At 34.4% G+C, this 26,621-nt stretch overlaps 5 protein-coding genes across 9 annotated transcripts in view; 3 read left to right on the forward strand and 2 right to left on the reverse strand.

Moving 5' to 3' along the window:
* The first annotated feature begins 648 nt into the window (after nucleotides 1-648).
* Nucleotides 649-12,086, forward strand: LOC112054941 (SET and MYND domain-containing protein 4-like). Its single transcript, XM_024094890.2, has 7 exons — nucleotides 649-1,225; nucleotides 1,530-1,725; nucleotides 1,806-2,165; nucleotides 2,273-2,914; nucleotides 3,913-4,128; nucleotides 5,994-6,117; nucleotides 10,922-12,086. Exons 1-7 carry the CDS (start codon nucleotides 901-903, stop codon nucleotides 11,111-11,113), a joined length of 2,055 nt encoding a protein of 684 aa, XP_023950658.2. The 5' UTR covers nucleotides 649-900; the 3' UTR covers nucleotides 11,114-12,086.
* Nucleotides 8,169-12,525, reverse strand: LOC112054942 (dynein light chain Tctex-type protein 2B). Of its 4 annotated transcripts, none has more exons than XM_024094892.2 (5): nucleotides 12,436-12,525; nucleotides 10,257-10,297; nucleotides 9,847-9,970; nucleotides 9,105-9,254; nucleotides 8,169-8,434 (listed from the first exon to the last, which is right to left on the reverse strand). In XM_024094892.2, the coding sequence occupies exons 2-5, from the start codon at nucleotides 10,273-10,275 to the stop codon at nucleotides 8,269-8,271; spliced, it is 459 nt and encodes a 152-aa protein (XP_023950660.2). In that variant the 5' UTR covers nucleotides 10,276-10,297; nucleotides 12,436-12,525; the 3' UTR covers nucleotides 8,169-8,268. The 4 variants fall into 4 exon arrangements, with proteins under 4 accessions (XP_023950660.2, XP_052747556.1, XP_023950661.2 ...); XM_052891596.1 differs by lacking the exon at nucleotides 12,436-12,525 and adding an exon at nucleotides 12,404-12,424; XM_024094893.2 differs by lacking the exon at nucleotides 12,436-12,525 and adding an exon at nucleotides 12,166-12,229.
* On the forward strand, nucleotides 12,487-17,687 carry LOC112054940 (target of rapamycin complex 2 subunit MAPKAP1). Its single transcript, XM_052891594.1, has 7 exons — nucleotides 12,487-12,623; nucleotides 12,968-13,379; nucleotides 13,767-14,144; nucleotides 14,496-14,827; nucleotides 15,298-15,467; nucleotides 15,965-16,100; nucleotides 16,474-17,687. Exons 2-7 carry the CDS (start codon nucleotides 13,048-13,050, stop codon nucleotides 16,671-16,673), a joined length of 1,548 nt encoding a protein of 515 aa, XP_052747554.1. The 5' UTR covers nucleotides 12,487-12,623; nucleotides 12,968-13,047; the 3' UTR covers nucleotides 16,674-17,687.
* A 1,566-nt stretch (nucleotides 17,688-19,253) lies between these two features.
* Nucleotides 19,254-22,073, reverse strand: LOC112054936 (uncharacterized). The gene is made up of 4 exons (XM_024094883.2): nucleotides 21,807-22,073; nucleotides 21,595-21,682; nucleotides 21,417-21,500; nucleotides 19,254-19,818 (listed from the first exon to the last, which is right to left on the reverse strand). The coding sequence occupies exons 1-4, from the start codon at nucleotides 21,901-21,903 to the stop codon at nucleotides 19,548-19,550; spliced, it is 540 nt and encodes a 179-aa protein (XP_023950651.2). The 5' UTR covers nucleotides 21,904-22,073; the 3' UTR covers nucleotides 19,254-19,547.
* A 629-nt stretch (nucleotides 22,074-22,702) lies between these two features.
* Nucleotides 22,703-26,621, forward strand: part of LOC112054937 (rab GTPase-activating protein 1-like) — a 42,551-nt gene continuing 38,632 nt past the window's right edge. For both annotated transcript variants that reach the window (XM_052891537.1, XM_052891538.1), the window contains exons 1-3: nucleotides 22,703-22,883; nucleotides 22,992-23,138; nucleotides 23,621-23,836. In XM_052891537.1, the coding sequence (XP_052747497.1) occupies nucleotides 22,998-23,138; nucleotides 23,621-23,836 (357 nt within the window). In that variant the 5' untranslated portion in view covers nucleotides 22,703-22,883; nucleotides 22,992-22,997. The remainder of the gene's footprint in view (nucleotides 22,884-22,991; nucleotides 23,139-23,620; nucleotides 23,837-26,621) is intronic.

A 26,621-nucleotide genomic window follows, 5' to 3' on the forward strand; every position in this document is an offset into this window, starting at 1 on the left:
TAAGTTGACTATGTTAGGTACCTTAGTTTTTACCAGACGATACAAAGGTACATATAATTTTAGCATCGCATGTCTGTATGTATGTGATTAAAAGTAATTTGAGCTCTTTGTGTTAGATTTCGTAAGGGGAAGAACCGATCAGGTCTTTTCCAAAAATTTAACTATTAATTAATTTAAATATTAAAAATAAAAAAGGCCGTATGAAAGCCGTGATAGTCCAGTAGATATGACTTCCCCTTCCGATTCCAGGGGGCGCAGGTTCGAATTCGGTCCGGGGCATGCACCTCCAACTTTTCAGTTGTGTGCATTTTAAGGAATTAAATATCACGTGTCTCAAACGGTGAAGGAAAAACATCGTGAGGAAATCTGCATACCAGAGAATTTTCTTAATTCTCTACGTGTGTGAAGTCTGCAAACCACATTGAGCCAGCGTGGTGGACTAAAAAAAGTACCATTAAAAGTTAGTAACATTTTACACAAATAATATAGTCAATGTCACTTATAAGGATCCAATGATATTCCATATAGGTACAATATAGTCATATATCATAATCCAATATGTATCTATAAAAAGTTATGGCCGTATAAAAAACAAAGAATTATAATATATACTTTAATAAGGGCTGCATATATCGATCGTTTCGAGAATCTTAATCAAATACCATAACTTTAATAATAGAACTAACAACAGAGAAATGCTCCGAACTTCACTCTAGAGCGATCGGTGAACGAATGCTCCAAATATAAAAATAGAATAGTCCACACGTTGAGCCGGCTTGTCCCATACGTTGTTTAACCTAAAAGTTTCATAGAACCCGAAATAAGCAAATCAAATTGAAGTTCAGATATAAACAAAACAAGAGTTAATTCAAACAAGCGACGCTTGAAACAATTGAAAAAATGTCGCAAGAAATAGAAGGATTCTTCAAGAAGTTTCATGAAAATATAAGCAGCACAATAGACGATGTTACTAACAACAACTTCGCTAATTTGGAATCAAATTCAAAGCGTGTATCATATCTTTGCAGTCTTCCTTGCGTAAAGGATTACGACCTTTCAAATGACGTGGCTAAATGTGAAACCGGTGGTAAGTTTCCCGTCGAGAAGGATGTGGAAAAGGCACGACAGTTCAAAGAGGAAGGAAACAAAGCTGTACAGGTTGGAGATTGGGCGAAGGCGTTACATTTGTATAGCCAAAGTATGATTTACATGCCGCAAAAAGAGAGTAAGTAGCTTTTGTGCTATCAACGTTAATTAAGGTATTCATACATTACTTAGAATATGTAAAAGAAAAGAAATGAGAAATAAGAAATTCAATACAGTAGATAAATTTAAATATTATTTTCGAATACATATATAAAAATTAAGAATAAAACCAAGATCCTGAAATAATATGATAAATATTTAATACTAAATATTGCATTACTGTGCTTACACTAAATCAAAAACAACACAATACTCATCATAGAAAAAATATGTAAGCATAATTTAAGAATAAATAATAATATACGTTATCTTTTATTTTTCAGCTGAAGATTTGTCAATTGTTATTGCAAACCGTTCAGCAGCTTTAAATCATTTAGAACAATATGAAGATTGTATTTCGGATATTAAAAGAAGTCTTTCATTGGGTTACCCTCGACATCTAAGATATAAAATTTATGAAAGAAAGGCTAGATGTTTACTTGTTTTAAAAAGGAACCAAGAAGCTATTGTTGCTTTTCAGTAAGTAAAATTGCATGCTTGTTTATATTACTCGTCACATTTAAATGTTTTGCTATAATGTATTGTTTGGAAAATTACAGGGATACGTTAAGCGCTTTGGACGAAGCGAATAATCTTAATAAAGAAAAAAGACAGAAAATGAGAACTGATGCTAAACTTATGTTGGAAATTTTGAATAAGGGACTAGTCTTGGCTGGAAGACCAAAGGACCCTGAACCGCTAAAGAAATCTCCACCCAAACCAAAACTACCAGGAAAACATAATCAACGGTATCCCGCTGCTTCGGAAGCAGTTCAAATTGATTACAGTGAAACTAAAGGGAGGTTTGCAACAGCGACTACAAATATACAAGCTGGTGATGTTTTGCTGGTAGAGAAACCACACAGTGGCGTTTTGTTGGCAGAATATGCAAAGACTCATTGTCAAAACTGCTTCGTAAAGTAAGCTCTCATATCATTTACACTAAGAAAGATAATTTCATAATTGAAATTCTTGACAAAAATTTAAATAGCATTTCCTATTTTAAATCATTCATTCATTATTTCAGATGTGTAATTCCTTTGCCATGTCCGAAATGTCCGAACGTAATATTTTGCAGCGACAAATGTTTAGATGCTGCAGAAAAATCATATCATGGATACGAATGTCATATCCTTCCACTTATTTGGAAGTCAGGCTGCTCCATAACTTGTCATATTGCCTTAAGGATGATAACACAGAACAATAAAGAATATTTCAAAGGGTTAATTGATGAATTAGACAACAAACCAACAGGCACGTACAAAACAAATGATTATAGGAACATATACAACTTAGTATCGCATGAGGATAAGCGCACTAAGCAAGATTTCTTGCACAGAACTCAAATGACGGTTTTTCTTCTAAAGCTTTTAGAAATAAGTGGATATTTTGACGGTAAACCCAAAAAAAAGTCCGTGGATATAGAGGACATTAAGACGATGGCTATCGCTGGAAGTTACGCAGAAGACATTGCTCTATTTGGAGGATTGATACTGAAGAATCTTCAAGTTCTCCAATTCAATGCTCATGAAGTGTTTGAATTACAATGCCCTAAGCCAAAAGTTGGACAAAATATAATAAAGCACGACGGGAAATCAGTGTTCCTGGCAGGTGCCGTGTTTCCAACACTTGCTTTATTCAATCACTGTTGCGACCCTAACGTCGTAAGGTAATCTTCACTTATATATAAGACTAGCGACCGCCCGCGACACCGTTCGTTTTCGTTTTTTTACAAATATCGCGGGAACCGTGACTTTTTCCGGATCAAAAGTAGTCTGTGGTTTAAACCTACCTCCATTTCAAATTTTTGCCAAATCGGCTCAGTAGATTAGTCGTAAAGGAGTGACATACATACTTGATACTTACACATTAAACATTCCGAACTCGTACGAAGCGATTTGCTTTTTCGTTTTTTATTCTTATGGAACTCTCTCCCGAAGTCAGTATTTCCTAATTCTTACAACCTGGGCATCTTTAAGATGAAAGTGAATAGACATCTTTTAGGCAAGCGCGTTCCACCTTAGGCCACATTAACACTTACCATCAGGTGAGATCGTGGTCAGGCGTGAGCTTATTGCTTACATAAATAAACGAACTTCCACACACAAACTTTCGCCTATAAAATATTAGTGTGATAGTATGATGTGAAGTGTAATTATACTTAAAAAAGATAGCTTGTTTTGTACAAATTACTTGCTCAATAACATGACATTAATTTTATCGACAAATTCACGTATTTCACGATTTCATCAATAACAACCCATATACTCGTTCGTACCTACTCGTAGCACTCTAACACAAATCTCCTCTCACAATGAGAGGGGTTGGGCTAATAGTCCACCAGTAACACAAATCTTCACCACTAATAGGGCTAATAGTCCACCACGCTGACGCAATGTGGGTTAGCAGATTTCACAAGTAGAGAATAAGAACATTTCCAGGTATTCAGCTTTCCTCACGATGCTTTTCCTTCACCGTTTGAGGCACGTGATATTTTTTTTAAATGCACTTAACTTAAAAATTAAAGGTGCATACCCTGGAACGAATTCTATCCAACGCCCTTCGAATAAAAGGCAGAGGTCATATCCATTGGGCTATCATGGCTTTACAATGTATCTACTTATCTAGTCATAAAAAGATTAACTTACTTGTTGAACTCAATTGCAGATATTTTACTGGACCATACATTGTCGTTCGTGCAGTCAAAAACATACAGAAAGGTGAGGAGATATCAGAAAACTATGGACCTATATTTACCACAGTGCCCAAGGAGAAGCGGAAAATACAGCTGAAAGATCAATATTGGTTCGACTGCACTTGTACGCCTTGTGAACAAAATTGGCCAATGTACAAAGACATGACGGAGAATTATATGCGTTTTAAGTAAGTCCTATCCATGTTAGCCTATTTTAACAGATCCAGGCTTATTTCCTTACAGCAGAGAGGATATGGAACTTAAAAACACGACGCTGCTCCAATGTCTGGCTTAGTGTGATGTCCAATGTGACCATCATCATCATTATCAGCCGATGGGCGTCCACTGCTGGACATAGGCTTCTTGCATGGACCTGCAAGCACAACGGTCTCAACGCCAGCAACCAGCAGCTCATATGAATATTAAATGAAAGGTATCGCTTGAATTTTGACGGCCTCCGTGGCGCAGTGGTATCAATCAACAGCCTGTATTCGTCCACTGCTGGACATAGGCCTTTCCGAGAGCGCGCCACCACACACGATACTCCGCCTTCCTCATCCAGCCACTTCCCACTACCTTCTTGATGTCGTCGGACCATCTAGCTGGAGGGCGTTTACTACACTGCGTTTGCTAGTACGCGGTCTCCACTCCAGAACACGTCTGCCCCAGCGGCCATCTGTTCTACGACAGATATGGCCCGCCCACTGCCACTTCAGTTTGCTAATTATTTGGGCTACATCAATTATTTTCGTTCTCCTACGAATTTCCTCGTTCCGGATTTTATCCTTCAGAGAGACTCCTAACATAGCCCTTTCCATAGCTCGCTCAGCGACTTTAAATTTGTTGATAAGGCAATCGTCAGTGTCCACGTTTCCGCTCCATACGTCATAACAGGCAAGACACACTCATTAAAGACTTTTGTCTTCAGGCTTTGGGGTATTGACGAATTGAAGACCCGACGCAATTTCCCAAATGCTGCCCAACCAAGCTGAATTCTTCTGTCAGCTTCCTTGTCGAAGTTATTCCTACCTAGTTGTATCATTTGACCGAGGTAGTTGTATTCCTGAACAACTTCGATGATGGCATTATCGATAATTATGGGCATCATGATGACGTGCTCATTGAGCATGATTTTAGTTTTATCCATGTTCATCACTAAACCCACTTGTCTGGAGGAATGGCTAAGGTCGGTCAGCATTTTCTCAAGATCTTGCAGCGATTCTGCCAATATTACTATGTCGTCCGCAAAACGCAAGTGTGAAATGTATTCTCCGTTTATGTTGACGCCCCGACTTTTCCAGTCCAAAACCTTGAACACGTCTTCGAGAGCACAAGTAAAGAGTTTCGGGGATATAACATCACCCTGTCTTACTCCTCGGGTTTCGAAAAGGATACAGCACCGTGGACCACATTCACACGTTAAGACAGATTATACAGAAAACGCAGGAATACAATGCTCCTCTCTGCTTAGCGTTTGTGGATTACGAAAAAGCTTTTGACTCTATCGAAACCTGGGCAGTTCTCGATTCATTGCAGCGATGCCAGGTCGATTGGCGCTACATACAAGTGTTGAAGTGTTTGTATGACGCGGCAACAATGACTGTCCAAGTCCAAGACCGTCGAACACATCCAATACCAATCCGCAGTGGTATGCGCGGTGGAATTACTAAACGGAGGTCCTGGGTTCGATCCCCGGCTGGGCAGATTGAGATTTTCTTAACTTGTCTAGGTCTGGCTGGTGGGAGGCTTCGGCCGTGGCTAGTTACCACCCTACGGGCAAAGACGTACCCCCAAGCGATTTAGCGTTCCGGTACGGTGCCGAGTAGAAACCGAAAGGGGTGTGGATTTTCATCTTTCTCCTAACAAGTTAGCCCGCTTCCATCTTAGACTGCATCATCACTTAACATCAGGTGAGATTGTAGTCAACTTGTAAAGAATAAAAAAAAATCGCTGATATCCAAGATGGTGGACCGGTTATTTGAAATGCACCACCGTGGTATGGGTATCAAGCGTGTTTTTTTTTTAGTTTTTTAAACTATTCATATTATTTTAGATGTGACTCTGACCGCCCCTGCCCCAATGTCATCCCTGTGCCGTACGACTGCAAGGAGTTCATGGTGCAGTGCGGACTGTGTCAGCAGTACACCAACATACTGAAAGGACTCAAGTCGTTACAAGTAAGTTATAAAAGATTGTCTACGGTTTCATAAGTTACCTATGAAAACACGTTTTAAGTGCTCCTTTGTTTTACTAAACGTAGGCGTCCACATATCCGCATCGTATCGTATATGCATCCGATAACGGATCGCATCAAACGGGTTTTTAATTTTACGATAGATATCCGCATTGTTTACCGACGCATCGCAAGGTTCGATCAATAGGTTGCATCGTTAGCGTTAGGTCAATAATCCACCACGGTGATCTAATGGCGGATTGGCAGACTTCACACACGCAGAGATTTAAGTAAATTCTCTGGTATGCAGGTTTCCTCACGATATGTTTCCTTTCGCCGTTTTAGACACGTGATATTTAACTTCTTAAAATGTACACAACTGAAAAGTTGAACGTGCATGCCCCGGACCAGATTCAAACCCACACCCTCCGTAATCGGAGGCAGAGGTCATATCCACTGGGCTATCACGGCTACAGATTGTAGTATAGAAACTATTAATTTTTAATTTATACGGGTAAATTATTGTGTAGCGTAAATCACAACGGAAGAAGATAAATAGAGCATTTACTCCGATTCCAATCCTGATTTCGTCGTTACAAATATCGACCAGATTCAAAAATAAAAATAATTTTACAGGAAGTCAAACAACTCTTATTACCTAATCGCTATCTAAATCTAGGATTCATGAATATAATGAAAAAATCAAACAAAAGACGCGTAATAAAGTTAGCGTGCTCTCGAAAATTGTTCTACAAACATTGTAGCTGGTTGTTTAAATAAAATATGAAAAATTGCTATATAAAGTAATACTAACATATCCATTAGCGATACACTTTGAAATATAACGATAATTCTACAGATTCACGATTGTTTATATAATTTTTCCTCGAAATATTATGATAAAGTTATGAGTCTAAAAAAAACACTTTTAAGGCAGGCGTCCACTGATCCGCATCGTACGTACCTATAGGACGCATCGCATTAAACGAATTTTTAATTTTATGATAGATTCTTGTACCTAATCCGTACGATGCGGATCAGAGGACGCACTTGTATGACTTTCTATACAAAGAATACAACGATCCTTTTGATATAGATGCGTCCGATGCGTCCAATACATACGATGCGTTTGCGCATTCATTAGGCAGAATTACTTACACCATGCCATGACCAGAGTGTATTGAAGTTTTTTGCATAATTTACCTATAGGTACAAATATCACAAAAGCAAAAGCAAAGCAAAAGAGGGCAAAGACGTACCGCCAAGCGATTTAGCGTTCCGGTACGGTGCCGAGTAGAAACCGAAAGGGGTGTGGATTTTATATGTGGTGTGGAGGTGTGGATTTATAGGTACAAATATTACCAACGGTGTTTACGCATTACATAAGCCAATACAAAATTGTACCCAAAAAGTCCTGTTCGATTTAGGATTCTAAGTAGTGCCTATTTGGTAAGTAAGTAGGTAGGTCTAAGCGCAATGCTATACAGAGTGGATTTACAAGACGGAGGTTTTGGGTTCGTTACCCAGCTGGGCCAATTTAGATTTTCTAAGTTGGTCCAGGTCTGGCTGGTGGGAGGCTTCGGCCGTGGCTAGTAACCACCCTACCGGTAAAGCGTGCCGCCTAGCGATTTAGCGTTCCGATACGATGTCGCGTAGAAACCTAAAGGGGTGTGGAAAAAGAATAAAAAAGGTATGTGTAGTGGCTATGACCCTAAGATATAGCTTCGAAATTCCATATGCCTAGCGACACCAAGTAAGGCCTTAACTTGAATAAACAACCCCTTTCGAGTTAAGTTTTTTAAACTGCATCAACTTAAGCGCTACATTGCTTGTCAGTTTAAAAAATCTATTTATAGCTTGGCAACTTCATTCGTAACACTCCCGATGTTGCGCGCGGGGCGGGGTGCGTGTAGCGATGAATGAAAAACCCACGACTGATGAACGTCACTTCCTCGCACGCACGTTTTCACACCCGCGCAGTTTTTCCGCCCGTCGCCCGCATATCATGAGAGTGTTATTAACGAATTAGTCCATAGTTTTATTAAAAAACATAAGGAAATTGGTGCACGTTTTTATTAATATGTAATCTTACAAATAAAACACTTATATACATAACTATTTATACATAATTTAAAACTAAATAAATTAAAACAAATCAATACATATAAATACCATAGACAATAGTGTAACAGAATATAGTATCGTTCCTGTACAAATCATCGACATATTCGTCAGTCTCAGGATCCCAGATGCATCTCTGACCGCTCTTTATGCCGGCGCCTTTCATCTCTATGATCGTTGTTTGGACTAGAATTTTATATCTAAGAACAAATGGAGATTACAGTTAAGAAAAGCTTTTTGTCTTACTAACTAATAGACCTTGCAATTTTATATTCGTTATTTTTTTTATTCAAGTAAAGTAAAAACTTACTTGGATCATTCCAATAATTTTAGGTACTGCTATATATAGCTCTCAAACAGATATACAATTTCGATACGTGTTTTTTCATTTCAAAGCCAGTAAGTAAATAATTTAGTTCGCATATTGCAACACCATTTAAACTTATCTGCTATAATTTTAGACCATTAATAACTGGTCTAAGGCTATAATGGAAAGAATGTCTGGCATAAAAGTATTGCGAATATCCATTTACTTGAAAAAATATTAAATAATCTGATAACTCAGACCAATTACCATAGGACCTGCCACGCTAGACGTTATCTCTCTGTCAAAAATATAAATGATCACGATATAACGTGTTTATACACACTGCGTCTATGGAATCGATGTTTCATTGTGTTAAAATTACATGTGTGTGTAATACGATTTAAATTTATAGTTGTGTGTAGTTTAAGGACACAGGATATAATATTTATTGGTGTTAAATATTTTCGATACGTGAGTTTACCTCGTCCCCCTTTAAAAAACCACAGACAATTTTGAGTGCAATACAAGTCCAAAGGTAATTGATCTGAGAATGATAATGATACCTCTTCATGTCGAGGTCCTGCACTCGTTGCCTCACCGCGTTGGAGATGCTCTTGGCCCAGCGCGGCGCCTGGTCCGCGCGGTACTGCCGCCCCACCAACTGCTCTTGCATAGTCGACAGCATTATTTCTCGAATGTTCTGCGCTTGAAACCTGTGATACAATAGTGAAATTATTATATTGTGTGTTATGAACACTTTTAAACATAGAACCATAGAGTACAAAAGCTAAAAAAAAGCTACTGTTGTTACGAAAACATTCTTTTTTTTATCCTTTACAAGTTAGCCCTTGACTACAATCTCACCTGATGGTAAGTGATGATGCAGTTTAGATGGAAGCGGGCTAACTTGTTAGGAGGATGATGAAAATCCACACCCCTTTCGGTTTCTACACGGCATCGTACCAAAAACAAAAAAAAAAAAAACTTATAAGTATCTGAACATAGTCTAAGGCTAACAGTCCACCGAAATGGAGCGAGGCAGCGGAGCCGAGAAACGAAGAAATATTAACCAATAGGATTGCACGCTCCGCATTAGTCCGTTTCTCTGCTACGCTCACTCGCTCTACTCTGGTGAACAAACAGCCTAAGGTAAAATAAAAATTTTATGGGCCCTCGACTCAAAGGCCAGGCCGCGAGGCCATAAGCTCTGAAGTTATCAAAGATTTAAAAATTAATTTATAATGATTTTTTTGGAACCCCATCCTCAGACTATACTAGTACTTGTTTACAGGGTTATTAAATTACTTTTCACCAAGCCCAGGCCGGACTTCGTATTTTGGAGGTGCAAGAGGCTTCTCTTGTGTGGGGCTGAGTCCCACATCGCTCTGTGCACTGGCGACGCGCTCGACGTTTTCCCCTTCATCAGCAACTAAAACAACAAAACACATTTTATTACCATAAGTTATACTAATTGAAAAAATAATGTTAATAAAAACATTTCAGCACAGACTATGAGTAGACTGACATTGTATAAATACTCTATTTGCTTCTTATTAAAGATCAATAGGTTTACTTGATTTCTGGGGCCTTGCTGACAAGACATTTAGTCATCAAACCAACCAGCTAACAATAACCCAAATTGTTGCATATTCAGTACAACACATCACTAGTTCAGCTTTCTATATTATAAGCCATAAGAATTAAATATATCATACCTTCTTCTTCATCTGCCATTTTCTACAAGTATCCTTTGTACCTGTAAAAAAAGCATACTAGTAAAAAATATTAGCCTTAGCAATAGGTATTGTTAAACAGTATGTAAATTTTTTTTAAAATAATTTACAATTACAAATTACTCAAACATAGTTTAAATAACTGTTTGAGTAATTTGTTTACATCATTATCATTAAACATCATTATTAGGTAGAAATAAAAATATAAATGAATAATTGCTATGAAATATAGGAATGGCAAACATTTTCTATAAATAATTGATTTATTTCAAGCACCAACTAGACTCAATAATAATTGTCAACACACCATACCAACACACAACGTTGAATTGGTATGGTGTGTGTACATTATACACTAAACTCAACCATCAATGTTGAGAACTAGGTGGTGTTGGTGGTGGTTACTTTATTAATTGCATGATTTGTTGATTTTTTCCCAAAGAATAGAAGAATACTTTTAAACTAACGTGACAGAATGTTGGAGTATGCCTGACTAATTTTCGAACTCATACTAATACTAATAATATGGGGCATACTCTGATGTGTCAAGGGAGTTTTAGCCTAGTTTTGTAATAATCAAAACTGATCCCCCCCTAACTAAGTAGTTCCCCTTCAATTGAATATTTCAAATGTAATCTTATTTTCAGGACACAGAAATGATGTACAAACTAGGTCGAGTGGCCATGGAAGAAGGCAAATATGGTGATGCAATGAAGAAGTTCATAGAAATGCTGAAACTGTATGATGCTACGTTGGCTCCACCGTACCGTTCGTTTTATGATTGTGTGCAAGACTTGAGAAGCTGCATGCTCTCAATGGGCAACTATTGCATTGTTTAGTTTGATTTAATGTGAAACATCTTAGAGCGATGCCTGAATGGATAAGATATGTTATGTTAACGCATGACGTCACAGCGCAACAGGACGACGCACGATTCCAGGCAGTCTCAACAATGCATACAAAAAAAATTTCATCTGAACTTTGTCCATTGAAATGTCTCCTTTGAGGATGCAAAATTTTAATTTCGATGGAAAATACATGATAATCGACTCTATGTAATGTAACATGTTAATAGGGCTTCGCTCTTACACAGCTGATCAAGCTAACTGTTGGTCTGATGATTCCTGAGTATGTGTTATAAGATCAATCTTAGGCTTTATAAATTTTTAGACCATCTTGTTTAATGTATTAATTCTTAAATTACATTTTGTTTGTTGTTACCAAACCACTTACCAAACTTTGAGTCCGATCTGAACATGAGGCCTATGGTTGCACAGTAAATGAAAAAGTATTGCAGCAGGGTTAAATATAATATTACATGTAGCTGCACAATATGGTATGGTTGTAATAACAGAGCTGACTCAGAGTTTGATGTATACTATATGTATGTTTTAAATTATGTTGTTTTGTTTTTAACTTTGATTTTGTATCGTTTTTATTAATAAAGTTATTAAACAGTGTTTTAAGACAAGATGACTACTCTTTCATTTTACATACTTTATTTGGCTGTTGAGCACAAGCCTTCTTTCAGAATGGGAGGGTTTAGGCTAATAGTCCACCATGCTGGTCCTATGCAGATTGGCAGACTTCACACCTAGAGAATTAAGAAAATTCTCAGATATGCAGGTTTCCTCACAATGTTTTCCTTCAATGTTTGAGACACATTTAATTTCTAAAAATGCACACAACTGAAAAGTTGGAGATGCACCTCCAACTTTTCAGCTATGCCCCAGACCAGATTTGAACCAACACTCTCCGAAATCAGAAGCAGAGGTCATACCCACTGGACTATCACAGACACGGCTCTTTCATTTACTTAACTTTAAATTACGTGAACTTCTACTTCTGAAATACTTATAATTTTGTCATGAGACCAAGAACATGACTGGACCTTATTGTAAATGAGTTGCATGCAGTAGAAGATAAACTGTCTCCCTCGTTTCACCTGCGTGGTTCTCGTTCCTGTGGGAATACGGGGATAAAATATAGTCTATGATACACACAAATGACGTGGCTTTCTATTGGTATAAGAATTTTCAAAATCTATTCAATCAATGCAGAGATTAACCCCTTGCAACCTCACACACTTTACCTCTATACAATTAGTATATATTTTACAAAATACTTACTCGACATAAATAATACATATTGTAAGACTTACTTAAAATGTAGTTTTGAATAATTTATATGAATGAAATGAGAATTTTTCAACTTATTATCACCAATCTGAATTCATAATAACCTCAACAAGTAAACAATAAAATCAAACAGTCAGAAATGTCAGAGCGTTTCCACGGTAACGAGCACAGATTGCTTTATGCATAAACCGTTAAACAAATTGTTTAATTGGTAAGTACCGGTATTTCCACCCCATATCAAAATGAAGATGAATTCTAATTCCCCTTTTGCTTTTGAAATCAATAATAAAAATTGCAAAAGATTATTGTTATAGCAAAGGCTGCCCTTACTTTAAATTGACTTTTTACTTTGTAACTAAGAATAGCTCTAGAACCAGCTACTCTGTCCCAAATGTTTTATGTTGGCATTAACGTTCTCTATAGTTTATGCTTGCAGTCAAAGTAGTTTGACGTTTGTGATCATTTTTTGCCTAATCAAATGTCAATTTTGACATCTGTTTGTGGTCAATTGTCATAGAAGCATGTTGTTATAATTTGTATTATTTATTTTTATAGAATTCTGTAAGTGTATTAAAAACATGGAAAGTGATTGAAAATTTTAGCATTTTCCTGGGATAAACATTAAAATAGATACAATGGCGACATATGATAACAAGGCCTGGTTGTTAAAAAGTGTCCGCGACGCATTTATAGCCACTGACGATACCGGCCTCTGCGATATTGTTATGGCAGGAGAAGATTTCTCAAAAATATTTCAAAACAAGGCCATTGAGGAAAAGAGGCGAGAAAGGGATAAAGTGCTTTATCAACCGAGTACGAGTAAAGGGAAGGAATCTGGTACTGACGAGGAAGATGACAGAGAACTAGTCACCCAGTTTGACCCCTATCCTGATATGGACGATAGTGAAGAGGACGAGCCGTGCCCCAGTTACCCTCGTATGCCGGACGAATTTTTGCCAGTACACAGGTAAATCTAGTTTTAACAAAATAAACTAAGCAGCTGCTTTCATAGGAATTATTATGTATTTCTGACTAATTACTAAACTGTTTGGTATCCTTGTTCATCAGCTTGGAAGCATATTGCAGGTTTAATGGTAACCTTGTACCCCATTGCTGGACTTGAATTTTACAGTGAAAAATTATTTAATACTATAAAACAGCTAATTGTGATTATTACAGTACATTAGCATACAGGTTATTAAGTTATGAGCAATAGTTATTTATAGTTATTAGCATAAAGTCTATGAAGCACGCTAGATGGATCTTTGTTTAGAGTACTTTATAATTGTCCTTTTGCTATATACTTTATTGATGTATTGTAAGTATTTACCAAAAACATTTCTTTATATTCAAGGCAAAAGCTTACTATAGACAAAAAAGAGCAAGATTTAAAAAAGGCTGCCAGAATTAAAGTTATAAAATGGGAGGACCCACAATCACAGCTCACACCTGAACAAATGGCTGAAGTCTTTGCAAAGATTGATATCAAAAAACCAGAAACGAAAAAATCATTATTATCAGAACAGCTAGAAAACTGTCCTGACCTACCCCATCGTCAGTACCTAGATTATGCAAAATTTGATGGCACTGCACAACTGGGCTTACCTACAAAGTCATTTAAAATCTTCATGACAATGCTTCCAGAGAAATATCAGAATTACCCAGTTGTTATTTGTGTTATTGCCAGTGCAAAAATAAAAGACTTGATTGGCTTTACGTGCTATAAATACAGGTATTTGATACTTTTTATTAATATATGTTTATAAATAAATTATAATTTATTTTCTCAGAACAATAATTGAAACTTCTAAGCTCAAGTAGCTTTTATAAATTTTAAAATAAAAGTCAGCATTAGAACAAGTATGTTAATATTTGTGCATACTTGATATAATTATGTTACAATATTTGCATCATACAACATTGTAACATAACTTACATTGCAATCAAAAAGATTTTAAGTTCAAGACTTGTAAATATTACTAAACCAAAAGCAGACCTAACCGTCTTTTTTGTAGAAAAGTATACAGGCAGGTACAATTGCAAAGAAGGAAATCTTTACAATAATTATATTGTTTGTTTTCAGTATAGAACATCCAGACATAGCACTAGGCTCTGTGCAAAACTATGGTTTATTTATTGTAGAAGATGATGGTGAGGTGGACTTGGCATTTCCATGTCTTGACAGAAATGAACCTTGCTCAAAATTTGGTTTCACATGCCTTGGTCTTGTGGATCTCAAGAAAAGAGACACTGCTGTTATGGCCTGCCCTATACCCGATTTTGATATGCATTCAGCATTCCAGTGTTTTCCTAAAGTATCTGTATCCGGGCAGAGTAACGCTAACACTTCAAGACTGCATACAGGAGATAGTGATACCACAGAAGTGTTAAGGGCAATGAATTCTGTTATTGATGGTAAGAATATTCTTTATTGTGGTAAAATAAACAATGAGTCACTGAGTAAAAGCTTACATAAATATTCCATGTTTAAAATCTCTGTGTATTCTTATAAAATAAATGTAAAATCCTTTAATAATAATTTGCTTGTGATTGAATTTCAAATGATCATATATATTTTAGTTAGATTTGTGAATTTAATTTGAAAAAATATATTAAGTTTACTTATTTCTTATTTTTATAGGTATCTACTTACCTATGAATAAGTAAACTTAATATGTTTTTTCAAATGAAATAATTTATCTATTTTTTAAAATTTTATTTTTTAAATATCTCAAAGAACCAAATACTTTTGATTCAATAGAGAAATTTACACCCAAACCATTTAATTTGGCTGTTTGATATAAAAACATTTCAAATCTTCTTCCCCTGATATGTTATGAATAATATCTTACCTAATTTAAACTGTTTTACATATTTAAATCCAGGCAACAAAGGTTTTGGATTCCAGTCTGGTGCAGTAGCAGATGCATCACAAGACAAATTGTACAGAGTGCAGTTATTGCATAAAGTGCGAGCAAACACACCAGTACAGTTGGGGATCACTCTAGATACAATAGAAGTTGTGCCACTGGTACCTAATAAACATGCTTTCTGGGTATGTCTTAAAATATTTTGCATTTGATTACTTATTGCATTAATTACTATTTATGATTTGACGACCTCTGTGGCGCAGTGGTGTGTGCGGTGGATTTACAAGAGGACCTGGGGTTGGTCCCCAGCTAGGTCTATTAAGGTTGTCTTAATTGGTCCAGGTCTGGAGGCTTCGGCCATGGTTAATTACCACCCTACCGGCAAAGGGTTTAGCATTGCGGCACAATGTGGTGTAGAAACCTAAATGAGTGTGGATTTTTATTCTACTCCTAACAAATTAGTCTGCTTCCATCTTGGATTCCATCACTTACCATCATGTGAGCTTTTGGTCACCCTTGACTTTGACAGGCTAACTTGTAAAGAATTATCAAGCGAGATTGTGGTCAAGGGCAAATTTGAAAAGATAATAAAAAAAAATAAGCTTAGATAAATTAACATCTACTTTTCCGGCCTGTATAATATTAGTATGGATAATAAATAAATATCTCTGAATCTTTGCAGGCGCGTCCAAAGTATTTCCTGCACAGTATGAATTCTGTTGCATGGTGTCAGATATTAGAGGAGAAAAGCAACAAAACTACATTCCGAATAGTATACTCTCCCAACCATGATGCTACATTTAGTGACAGGAATACAGGTATTTTTTATATTTATGTGAAATATAATATATTACAATACAGAAGTGGTGTTATAATATTAAATAAACAACACAAGAATACATTAATTATCACAATATATTCATCATGACAATTAATTATATAACAAAGTAAAAACACGAACTGCATCTTTGACACCATAAATTAGTCCTTTAATTTCTATCCTCCTCTATTATCTTTGGTTGGCTCTGTTTTCCTGGCCTAGATATTATTTATATCAGTAAATAAAATGAAGAAAGATTTGATTTTTTGAACAAAGGGTAACCTGAAGCTGAACCTAACTGATTTAATTTGAACCTGAAAGATATTGAGAAAATATTGATATGTTGTAAATGGTGGTTTTACATTTTTCAGGAAACGTAAATGTGTATAGTCCAAACACAACATACAAGAAACATGATTTTGAAGGTGAGCATGAAATAGCCAAAACTATTGTTGATAATGTGAACACCATTCTTGATCTAAGAAATAGTCCATGCCGAAGGGAATATAAAACAGTGAAGGAGAAGAAATTACAGACTAGAAGAAGTTTTCATACAAGGCATTTAAGTTGAGTTGAGGTTCCTAATGAACTAATAGTTCCTGATTAATTATTTAATAGTATGTGAATTAAACCAATCTGAAAACACCAATTTAAGCACAAAAAATAACCTTAGACTTGGTTGTAGTATTATAGTCAACTTAATGTTAATAAATTGGCAAATTACAGCATTGATTTCTTTAATTTGCCAATTTGGTATGCCAATTTTATACTTAATGAATATCAAGTCAAATAATCTATATATTTAATGGTAATATTGTTTTTTTTAAGATATAATATAGAAAATAGCAAATATAGCCATATCTGAAACTAAATAGTGTTAGTGAAAATTATTTACTCGTATAATGAGAGCCTGCCTTGTACTTGGTTTGGCCAACCACTGGCAAATGCAAGCACCGACTGATGTTAAAGACTAATGAAGTTATTTTACTGCAAGTTTATACTAACAAGAAATATCGCTTTAAGATATTAAACACATAACTAATGTGCTGGCATTTTTCAATAAACTATATTTTAAATTTTAAAAAGTCAAGCATTTGTTTAGTCAAATTATTCTTGTAATCATTCATTCAATACACATCCAGTTCTAAATCATAGATTGATAAGACGTTATGAATATTTCACATTTTTATAATTTTTTATTAGAATGTGTACATGAGTGAGTTGAATATTTATAAAGGAACTATATTATTTCAAGTGTAATTAAGTTTAACATAAGTATTTATTTAAGTAACTTTGAACTAAGTTCAAAATTTTTAAATTTATTTAATGAATGTATTGATTTTATTGAATAATTAAGATTTATAATTCTACCTATAGAATAGGCATCATAATTTGTTGAGAATGTTTAATATCATAATATTTTCAGACAATAGTATTATTTAACTCTATCCTACCTACTAATTATAATGAGTATCCATACAATATGAAGTATTTAATTGTATGATAATTTCAGTAATTTGTATGAATGAATGTACATAAATTATAATGAATTCAATTATTAAAATGAATTGTTGAAAAAGAATAATTTTGACTTTAATTTCTTATTACTTGATTTTAATAAATAATATTTTTAGATGATCAAATAATGATTATGGAGTAAAACAAAATAAACATAAATATTAAGGAATTAACCATTAGCTTTAAGCGTTTTCTGTTCTGTAGAATTTTCAGTATTCCAAGGAATAAATTGATACACAAAACAACTAATTTTAAAAAAGTATAATAATCACTATTAACAATTTTAAAATTTACCTTAAAACTGTATTTTATATTTGTCATTAAATTAACATCTAAAAGCAATATTAGTATACAATTCTTAGAAACTACATTTTAGCATAAATTAATAATTAATTTACAGAGTAGCTGGGGATAATATTTGACAATGACAATCTTTATTTTTCCATTCCAATGACAAGACCAATTCTAATTTATAAAATCTAAAATCCATTTAGATTATACTAAAGAATTATAATATAGACATGCTATACAATGTAAAAGTGCATTATTAATTAACATTTTCATCATCATCATCATTATCAATCCATATTCAGCCCACTGCTGAGCTAGTCTCCTCTCAGAATGAGAGGTTAGGCCAATAGTCCACCAAGCTGGACCAATGCAAATTGGCAGACTTCACACACGCAGAGAATTAAGAAAAATCTATTGTATTTTTTTATAGAATAATACAAATACTTCTGTGTGTCAATATATCCCAGCTTACTGCAGCTGGGATATATTGACCTTTCTTTTCAAAAGCTCATGTCCTTCATTGAAGGCTATTTGAACTGTCTAGAAAATAATAATATTCATTAATATACGATTTTGTGGTACCCCGCCATTAGTGGTCTTAGGATGTTCCTGATACCAGGCCCATCCCTTGTATTCCTGTAGCATCAAGTTTGAAGCGCTAGATTGCCATACCGCCAAATTGGTGGATAGACCTTCCGCTCCTCCCTCTGAATGTTCCAGGGGGTATATTTCTTGATCAGTATCATAGCTATTAAGGACTGAGAGGAGCATAATGAAGCCGAATATGTTATTTTGTAAAATATGTGATGCATAATAGGTATAGACCAGGGGTGGCCAACTTGATTAGACCCAAGATCTAATGTTTACTATTGAAACCCTGTACGATCTACTCGTATATATTAGTGTGAGTATTGCGTTTTTTGTATCCAATTCACTATGATCAATGAAATCATTAAACCGATAAATTGAACCAACTTCTCGAATTTCTGATATCGCTTTAGCGAATTTCGAAGTCTGCTACCACTGCCCTAATTTCTGTCGTGTACTTCACATAAATGAAGTTGTAGGTAGACGTTTTTTCAAAATATCATCTTTGATATTTACAAATTCTTCAAATTTTTTCTTTTCTTTGTCAACTATCTTAAATTATATATTATATTTTTTATAAAAAATTATAATATCATCATCATAAGATGATGCGTGAAGCAGTTGCCGATTACGTTGCGCAGTCTGGTCTACGTATTTATATTTTTTGCCTTGCCACGATCTACTGGACTAACAGGCGCGAGCGACCGGTCGATCGCGATCGACCTGTTGGCCACCCCTGGTATAGACCATGTATCAAACCCAGTTGTTTTTTTTTTTCATTTATTTTTTTTTCTTCCTGCCATAACATAATTCCGATTCTTATGTGGAAGTAGACAAATTTACGCTACTTTAACCAACTTCCAAAAAGGAGGATTAGGATGTATGTTTATTATGTATGTTCAGCGATATTTTATTTATTGAATAAAAAAGCAGTTGTGCTAGTACTTAACAACAGTTGATATTTTTCATTATATTATTATATACATAATATTAATTTTATATTATACAGTTTGTTCATTCAATTGTTTTTACCTCATTCATTCATCAGTCATTCTATAAACTGTATATTACTATTCTGTAAAATATGGTCAGTGACTGCACTCAGATTTTTCTCACAGTAATCAAAAACAATGTTATCGAGCTCCATTGCTCTCCTGTACAGTTCACGGGTTTGCATCACGCTTTTGTGAAATTCTGCTTGACTGTCAGCAAGCTGGGATATGTTCGCCTTTCCTTTCAAAAACTCTATGTTCTCATTTGACAATACTGCATATGATATTCTGGATTTTTTCGATGCATTGGAGGCAATTTGAAACTGCCTAGAAAATAACAATATTAATTAATGTAAATTTTATAGCAATTATGAATATGTCAATTTGTATATTGTAATATTTTTTTAATATTTCCTTTTTATTTATTTTTTAACTATGGTAATAAAATACAAAATATAATTTAAAACACTATTTAAAAAAAAATATCTTTAACCCTTAATCAAATGGATTTTTTTTTAAATAAAATTATGAATTAAACATGGTTTCTAAGTAAAAGAACTTTGTAGATTTCGAAAAAAACATCATTTTTTTTATAAAAAGAGGGGAAATGGGGGTTTTACGGTGGGAAATTATTTCCCATTATCCAGTATGGAAAAGCAAAATATAATTAAGTGGGTAATTATTTCCCATCATCCGGAATGGTTACATTTTTTTGGGACATTTTTACTACAAATTCTATACATATTACTTACTCCTACTTTACTTGTTTATTTTTTTTATATAAAAAATTCAATATAACATGATTGAGTGATTGAATAAAATTATAAAAATAAAATGAAACTAGAATGTTACAAATAATATTTTATTAAGAACTTTTCAAATACTATATGAAAATAACATTACTATTCTAAATTAATTCTTAATTTTGTACCACCTCTTCTAATAGTTTCTTGGCGAGCACTTTACGTTCCTTTCTTGCGTCCATATTTGAATAGCTGAAAGTAAATTATAAAAAGTTGGCAATTATTTAGTTTTATCAGCATATTGCACAAATAGTTACAAAAGTCCTAAAACTTATAAGTGGCTTCGTTTGGAATAAAGCATAGAAATCACATAAACGCAGTCACAATTTTGCAAAAAGCCACTAATTTGACTTACTCGCTATCGTATTACAAGTTCCTATACCGTTATTATTACAGCTGACAAACAATTTTATATATATATAAAGACACTGATGTTTATCAAAGCAGGAACGAACATTGGGAAATTATTTCCCACCTAATTAAACCTAATAAAATCCAAGAAATATCAGTGCAAAAAGCACAGAAACCGTAAAAAGCATTCAGAAAATAAGTCTAGTTTACATCAATATATTGTATATGTACTTACCAGATTTTTTTTCTACAAAAATTTTCGACAGTCCTGCGAGAACCGGTTTTGTGCACCAAAAAATTCAAATTGTGACTTTGACATTGACATACGATGACATTACGCAATTTTGTCCAAAATGTTGCCAAGTAAAATATTTAAAAAGTGTGTAAAATTATTTTGTTCCTGGATTGGTACTGATTAGAGTTACCAGTAAAGAAATAATAAAGAAATATTACGGTACTGTCAAGTGGGAAATAATTTCCCAATATTTGAATAAGGGTTAAATTAAGCATTATTATCAATATTTATTGAATTAGACAAATCAGTAGAAATTTTTTCTGACTAATATTTGCACCATACACACCCATGGTGCTGGGCCATGGGCGTAGCGAGGGAGGAGCAAAGCAAATGTGATGCAGATCTTGGTATAGGTTATAGGTACTCAATTTAAACTCCATCACCCCTCTATAGAATCCTGGCTATGCCTGGCTGTAGTGGGCTGTTAAGCTAGGTGATGAGTGGGTTGAAGTTGGCATTGACTTATTACTACTTACTGTTTCAAGTGATGGTATTTATTCCGCCTGCATTTTACTTCTGCTTTCCAATCATTTTTCTCTGCTAAAAGTATGTCATGATACCTAAAAATGTGGCATTTAAAAAATATAAATTATTGAATAACTATGTTAATGATTTTAATTCAGATTGAATATTATGTTGAAACATGCTTAATACCTTTTTAGATCTTGTTGGCGTTTCTCATCCACTTCGTTTAGTTTCTTACAAACATTGGGGTCAATATTTTCTATTACTGGTTGTGGCACTGAAATATTTTTCAGAATATTTGTAGTTGTCCTGATTAGAACATCGGGACCATGTAAAATTAAATTTAAATTTGCTCAAATAGAATTTTATGCTATACAGAAAATATCAGAATAAAAACAAACCAATAGAATCGCGTCTTTCAAAAAACGTTGAACGCCTTCTTCTGGGTGGAGAACTGAAAGACTTTTGGGCATCACTTTCCTTTTCAGAGTTTTCCATGTTTAACAGTACTTAAAGCTATGCCACGATCCACGATTTATTATATAAGTCAAAGAGTATTAATACAACTTTAAGTAACTTTAAAACTTTTCAATAGTAGGTAATTGAAAAATACAAAACAAACATTTTAAAATCAAATGAAACGGACGCCTTACCGTTTGACTTTGACAATTGACAGGTTTGACCACAGACGGCGAAATAAATCAGTTTGACAATGATGATTGCTTTGGAACATCAGACTAATTATAAAAGGACCTGACTTGCTAGATGTTACCCCTCTGTCAAAGATCGAGAATCAATGATCAAACGCGTTTACTGTTTCTAAAGAATCTAGTGAACTAGAAGTTCTTGACCGTTTTATGCCATTTACTAAATAAACCGACATTTTTAGGGAGCTGAAGAAAACGAATACTTCGACTTTTTAATCGATTCTTTAGCAGCAGTTTATAAAGTAGTTAAACGCGCTGATTCTTTAACTTTGACAGAGGGGTAACGTCTAGCGAGTCAGGTCCTTTTATAGTTAGTCTGAGAGGTTATCACTAGGATTTGGATACAACGTCCTCGGTCCATGGGTAACAATCATAGGTATCAATAAAACAAAGAGACAACATAAAACAAATTAAATTATAAATAATTTGCTATCATTTTGAATTTTTAACTTCAATTGGAGTTTCGGATGAAACGGATTTTTCTTGGAGCTTGATTTATCATCTGTGTCGTGAAGGTGACGACACAGATGATAAATCAATTTATCATCTGTGTCGTGAAGGTGACAAAAGGTTTGACATTTAATTTTAAACTTGGTTTTTGACGTTTCTTTGCATCGAGAAACCAACAAATTGATCACTTTTTCATCGGTAAATATAAGTACATCTAAGAACCGCATTGGAATTTAGTCGTGTATTCTTTTTCTTTAAGTTTCGTAAAATATTGGGTTGTTAAAATGTCTTGTTCTCACGAGAGAACCTAGGCTTCGATGGGTAAGAAAATATATATGATTTACGTTCGTGTTATATACATCGGTATCTTTTCCATACATAATGCATCGGTAACAGTATTTTGTGGATAATCTTGGAGTTTGTCGACAGACAGTGATGGAGTTCAATGGATGTCGAGTGAATGAGGTGTCGGACCCCGCAGATATTGAGTTTTACTCCGGGCGATCGCATACGCCAAGTCCCGTACCAGTGCTAACAACAAATGTATGCTGCGATTTAGAAGACATATTGAGCGACGTACGTATACGTAAAACATTTCAGTTCACACAGATTCAAGACCCTATGCTGTATATGTACCTGGCCTTGAAGTCATAAAAATTTAACAGTACGTTAAAAATGTGTGTGGTGTTTCTGGTGATAAGTTTTATGTTTTCAATTTCATGTTAGAAAGATTTAAAGTAATAAATTGAGACAAAGTTTGTGTCTTAAAGTTTGAAGTTATTGAGTAGGTACATTCAGTAAATAAAAAGTGTACTATATAAATGTTCAAATAACCAAAATGAAAGATTTGCTTGTATATTATGTACCATTATATTGTCTCTACTCTGTTGTATCAAAATGAAATTCCAGCAATATAAATGAAAATTGATTAATTTAATGAAGCAGCGTTTAAGCATTGCAGGGAGCCATTGGATGCAGGCAGCTTAAAGAAGGCCTATGTCCAGCAGTGGCCATTTATCAGCTGAAAACAGTTACAACAAGTTGTTATTTACTTTCAGGCCATATCAGAATCTCTTCAGAGCTCTCTGAGAATAAGTCGTAGTCAACTCATCAATCAAGAGCTAACAGTAAGGCCAGAAGCGAACATTGAGTCTAACGTCCCAGAAGGCCTTGACTTGTACACAGTTATTTACGAAGTGGAGAGCGACACTGACACAAGAATGGGAGACACAGTGGATGGAGCCAGTGTTCAGAATATACCAGTGAAGAGCCAAGTAAGTGTTCTGTTACTAGTGGGATTTAGTACCTTACTACTCTAAATTCTTTTTTAAAATTTTTTAAATAGTAAGTAAAGTTTAGTTTTATGAGTAAGATATTGATATTAAAAAGAATTGTTTGGTAGTTGCTGTGATATAGTTTTGCAATAAATAATTCCAATTATCTAATTTCTAGAACAAAAGTCTTAAGGTCTTTTATAGAAAAGACTAGCTGTATTTTCACATTTTTTAAAGTAATAAATATCCAAGATCCGAAGAATTCTTATAAATTTCTATGTGACGTACAGTGGTGTGCAAAAGGTTGTTGATCAGGGAATGCATTCACTAGTAAGAAAAAATAATAAGCTTTAAGATGTGTCTTAGGGTATGCAGTACTTTAATGCTTGTATGCAGTGCACGCCACTGGTGAGGTTGTATGGACTTGGCTATAGCGGCTACTCTCTTTGACACTTTTATTACTAAACTGATTATTCCACCCTTTATAATGTTCCATGGTCTGTCATGAAACATTGTCAAGGGTACTGAGAAATATGTAAGGCATGTTTTATGTAAAAAAATACTTTTCCTGAGATGTTGAAAAATTAGTGTTTAGGAATAACCATATAAAATGATTTTATCAAACTAGATTATTTATTCATCTTTTTCCAAGTGTGAGGATTTATAATTACGAACAATAGCAATGACCATGAAATAGTATCATGGATGGCAAAAAAAACATAATGATGTATAATGGGCTTATTTTTTTTATTGTTATTGTTTTGGAGCTTCTTCATCAGTAGTAGGTACATAAAGAGATTTCCCATGTGATCTAAAATTAATGTTTATTCTCCACTATCAGAAGCCTGTGATTTCACCCATTTAGTTGTCATTCTCATTTATTTACATAGTATTATATATATATAAACTGACTTCAACTGTTTGTACGCTTAGATCTTTTGAACTACACAACACATTTTGGTTTTCATCAATAGCTAGAGTGACAAGAGGACGGTATATATATATATATGTTTAACTTTATTTTCCACGCGGATGAAGTCGCGGGCGTTCGCTAGTATGTAGTAGTATAAATTAAAGAATTTGATCCAAATTGTTTATTAAATCCATTTTCAAGAAGTGTTAGAACAATAATGGATTAGAATTACTCTTTAAATATAATTAGAGAAATCCACGCAAACTAATGTAATACTTCCTAAATAGCTTCTGTTAATAAATAAATAAATTGAAATTGAATTATTTAATGACCAAAAAAATTGTATCCAACATTCGTAACAATGGAAATAATGATAAAGTTCATAAGGCCATTGGATTTTATTTGACCGTTGAATAATGAATGTAGGTCGCCAATTCCCCTACTAAATTAGCCACATCAAGGTGGCAAGCATTTTGCATATTGTTTTGAACTGGGAAACACGTTGTTTGAGTATTTCAGATAGTCCGGGATCCATAGAACATTTTTTACAACTGATCACTATCAAGTTAATTTTTCGTGAGTGAGAACATTATTGCGTAAGGTTATTCTGATTAACGCGTCTGCTTTAGTAAACACAAACGAAAATGTAAGGTAAATAGATAGAACTGAATGTTTTTGTTGTGTTTTTGTTTTTGTTTATGGGTTCATGTGTTTGGTCCTACTTTTAAAAATAAGTTTTTTTTTTACAAATTCTCAGCTGCATCTGATGGCTGATGTTACTCCCCTGTAACTCGGAGGGCGCATTGTCTCCTTGATTCCAATGATCATTAATATCTTATACTTGTAATGTTCTTAGAGCCAAAGACTACCCGAAAGTGCCTCTAAATTCCCTTCCCCAATAAGATTGCGAAGGCCAGTGTCCTACAGTTCGTTTTATGTAGGATGGTCCGGGTGACAGTTCGTTTCACTCTTGAAAGTTTGCCGCGATTCACGATAAAAGTATACAGTATTATGAACGTCATACAGGCGACTGTCACCGTACCCATGCTATCTGAAAAACACTTTACAGTGGTGGATTAAATAGGACTGGCAATTCTTGTTACATTGAACTTACTCTTTGAAGGACTTATCAGATGGTACAATCTGTCTGAGACAATCGCACCGCTAAGAGTATGATGCCACCAGTGGCGTGCATAAGGTTTTTAACAAGGGTACGCACTATATGTAGAAATTTGAAAATTCCTAGTCCTAAATAACTATTCTGTGTATTTGTATTGAGTCCTTAGGGTAGGCAGTGCATATTTGCATCTATGAAATGCACGCAACTGGATGCCACGAAGTATGGATTGAACTAACTTCAACCCCCCTTCTGTTAGCATCAATAGTCAATATTCATTTATTTCATAGACTGCATCGTCGTTCTTCACTTAACAACAGGTATAATCTTATGTTTTGTTATAAAAAAAATACCTTCTTGACTAATTCGACAGGATTTCCTTTGTCCGTTTTATAAATGTTCCAAGTAAAATCGTAAATTATAACTAGTATCTTAAAACTGTATCGAAATGACATTAGTAGTTTACGTTTACGAACTGATAAAAACACAACGAAATGTTTATTTCTTGTACAAGACATAAAAAACTGTTTAAACAACTTTATGAACGATTTTATCTTATCTGATAGTAACAATTACAATGGTACGAAAACTTTGTTTTTCCTTTATTTTATTTTTAAACACCAAAATAAAAGACGCTGGTATTGTAGAGCAAATAGAAAGTGAACTCCTTTTGTGTTTTGGAATAAGTTATCTGAAAGCGAACGTATTTTGTTTTACAAAATAGCTTTTTTTATCAGTGATAATAAAAAAGAAGC

Source organism: Bicyclus anynana, chromosome 4 (assembly GCF_947172395.1).
Source record: "Bicyclus anynana chromosome 4, ilBicAnyn1.1, whole genome shotgun sequence".
NCBI classification, from domain to species: Eukaryota; Metazoa; Arthropoda; class Insecta; order Lepidoptera; family Nymphalidae; genus Bicyclus; species Bicyclus anynana.

Excerpts from the sequence above, each read along its gene's own strand:
- LOC112054940 (XM_052891594.1), top strand. The coding sequence starts at position 13,048 with ATGGCGACATATGATAACAAGGCCTGGTTGTTAAAAAGTGTCCGCGAC. Across the intron at positions 13,380-13,766 it reads GAATTTTTGCCAGTACACAG|GCAAAAGCTTACTATAGACA; the intron begins GTAAATCTAGTT and ends TTTATATTCAAG. Across the intron at positions 16,101-16,473 it reads ATTTAGTGACAGGAATACAG|GAAACGTAAATGTGTATAGT; the intron begins GTATTTTTTATA and ends TACATTTTTCAG.
- LOC112054936 (XM_024094883.2), bottom strand. The coding sequence starts at position 21,903 with ATGGAAAACTCTGAAAAGGAAAGTGATGCCCAAAAGTCTTTCAGTTCT. Across the intron at positions 21,683-21,806 it reads TGAAAGACGCGATTCTATTG|TGCCACAACCAGTAATAGAA; the intron begins GTTTGTTTTTAT and ends AAAATATTTCAG. Across the intron at positions 19,819-21,416 it reads AAATACCATCACTTGAAACA|GCAGTTTCAAATTGCCTCCA; the intron begins GTAAGTAGTAAT and ends GTTATTTTCTAG.
- LOC112054941 (XM_024094890.2), top strand. The coding sequence starts at position 901 with ATGTCGCAAGAAATAGAAGGATTCTTCAAGAAGTTTCATGAAAATATA. Across the intron at positions 1,226-1,529 it reads TTACATGCCGCAAAAAGAGA|CTGAAGATTTGTCAATTGTT; the intron begins GTAAGTAGCTTT and ends TTTATTTTTCAG. Across the intron at positions 4,129-5,993 it reads GAGAATTATATGCGTTTTAA|ATGTGACTCTGACCGCCCCT; the intron begins GTAAGTCCTATC and ends ATATTATTTTAG.
- LOC112054942 (XM_024094892.2), bottom strand. Across the intron at positions 9,255-9,846 it reads CGGCCTGGGCTTGGTGAAAA|GTTTCAAGCGCAGAACATTC; the intron begins GTAATTTAATAA and ends ATTGTATCACAG. Across the intron at positions 8,435-9,104 it reads CAGGACCTCGACATGAAGAG|ATATAAAATTCTAGTCCAAA; the intron begins GTATCATTATCA and ends ATTTGTTCTTAG.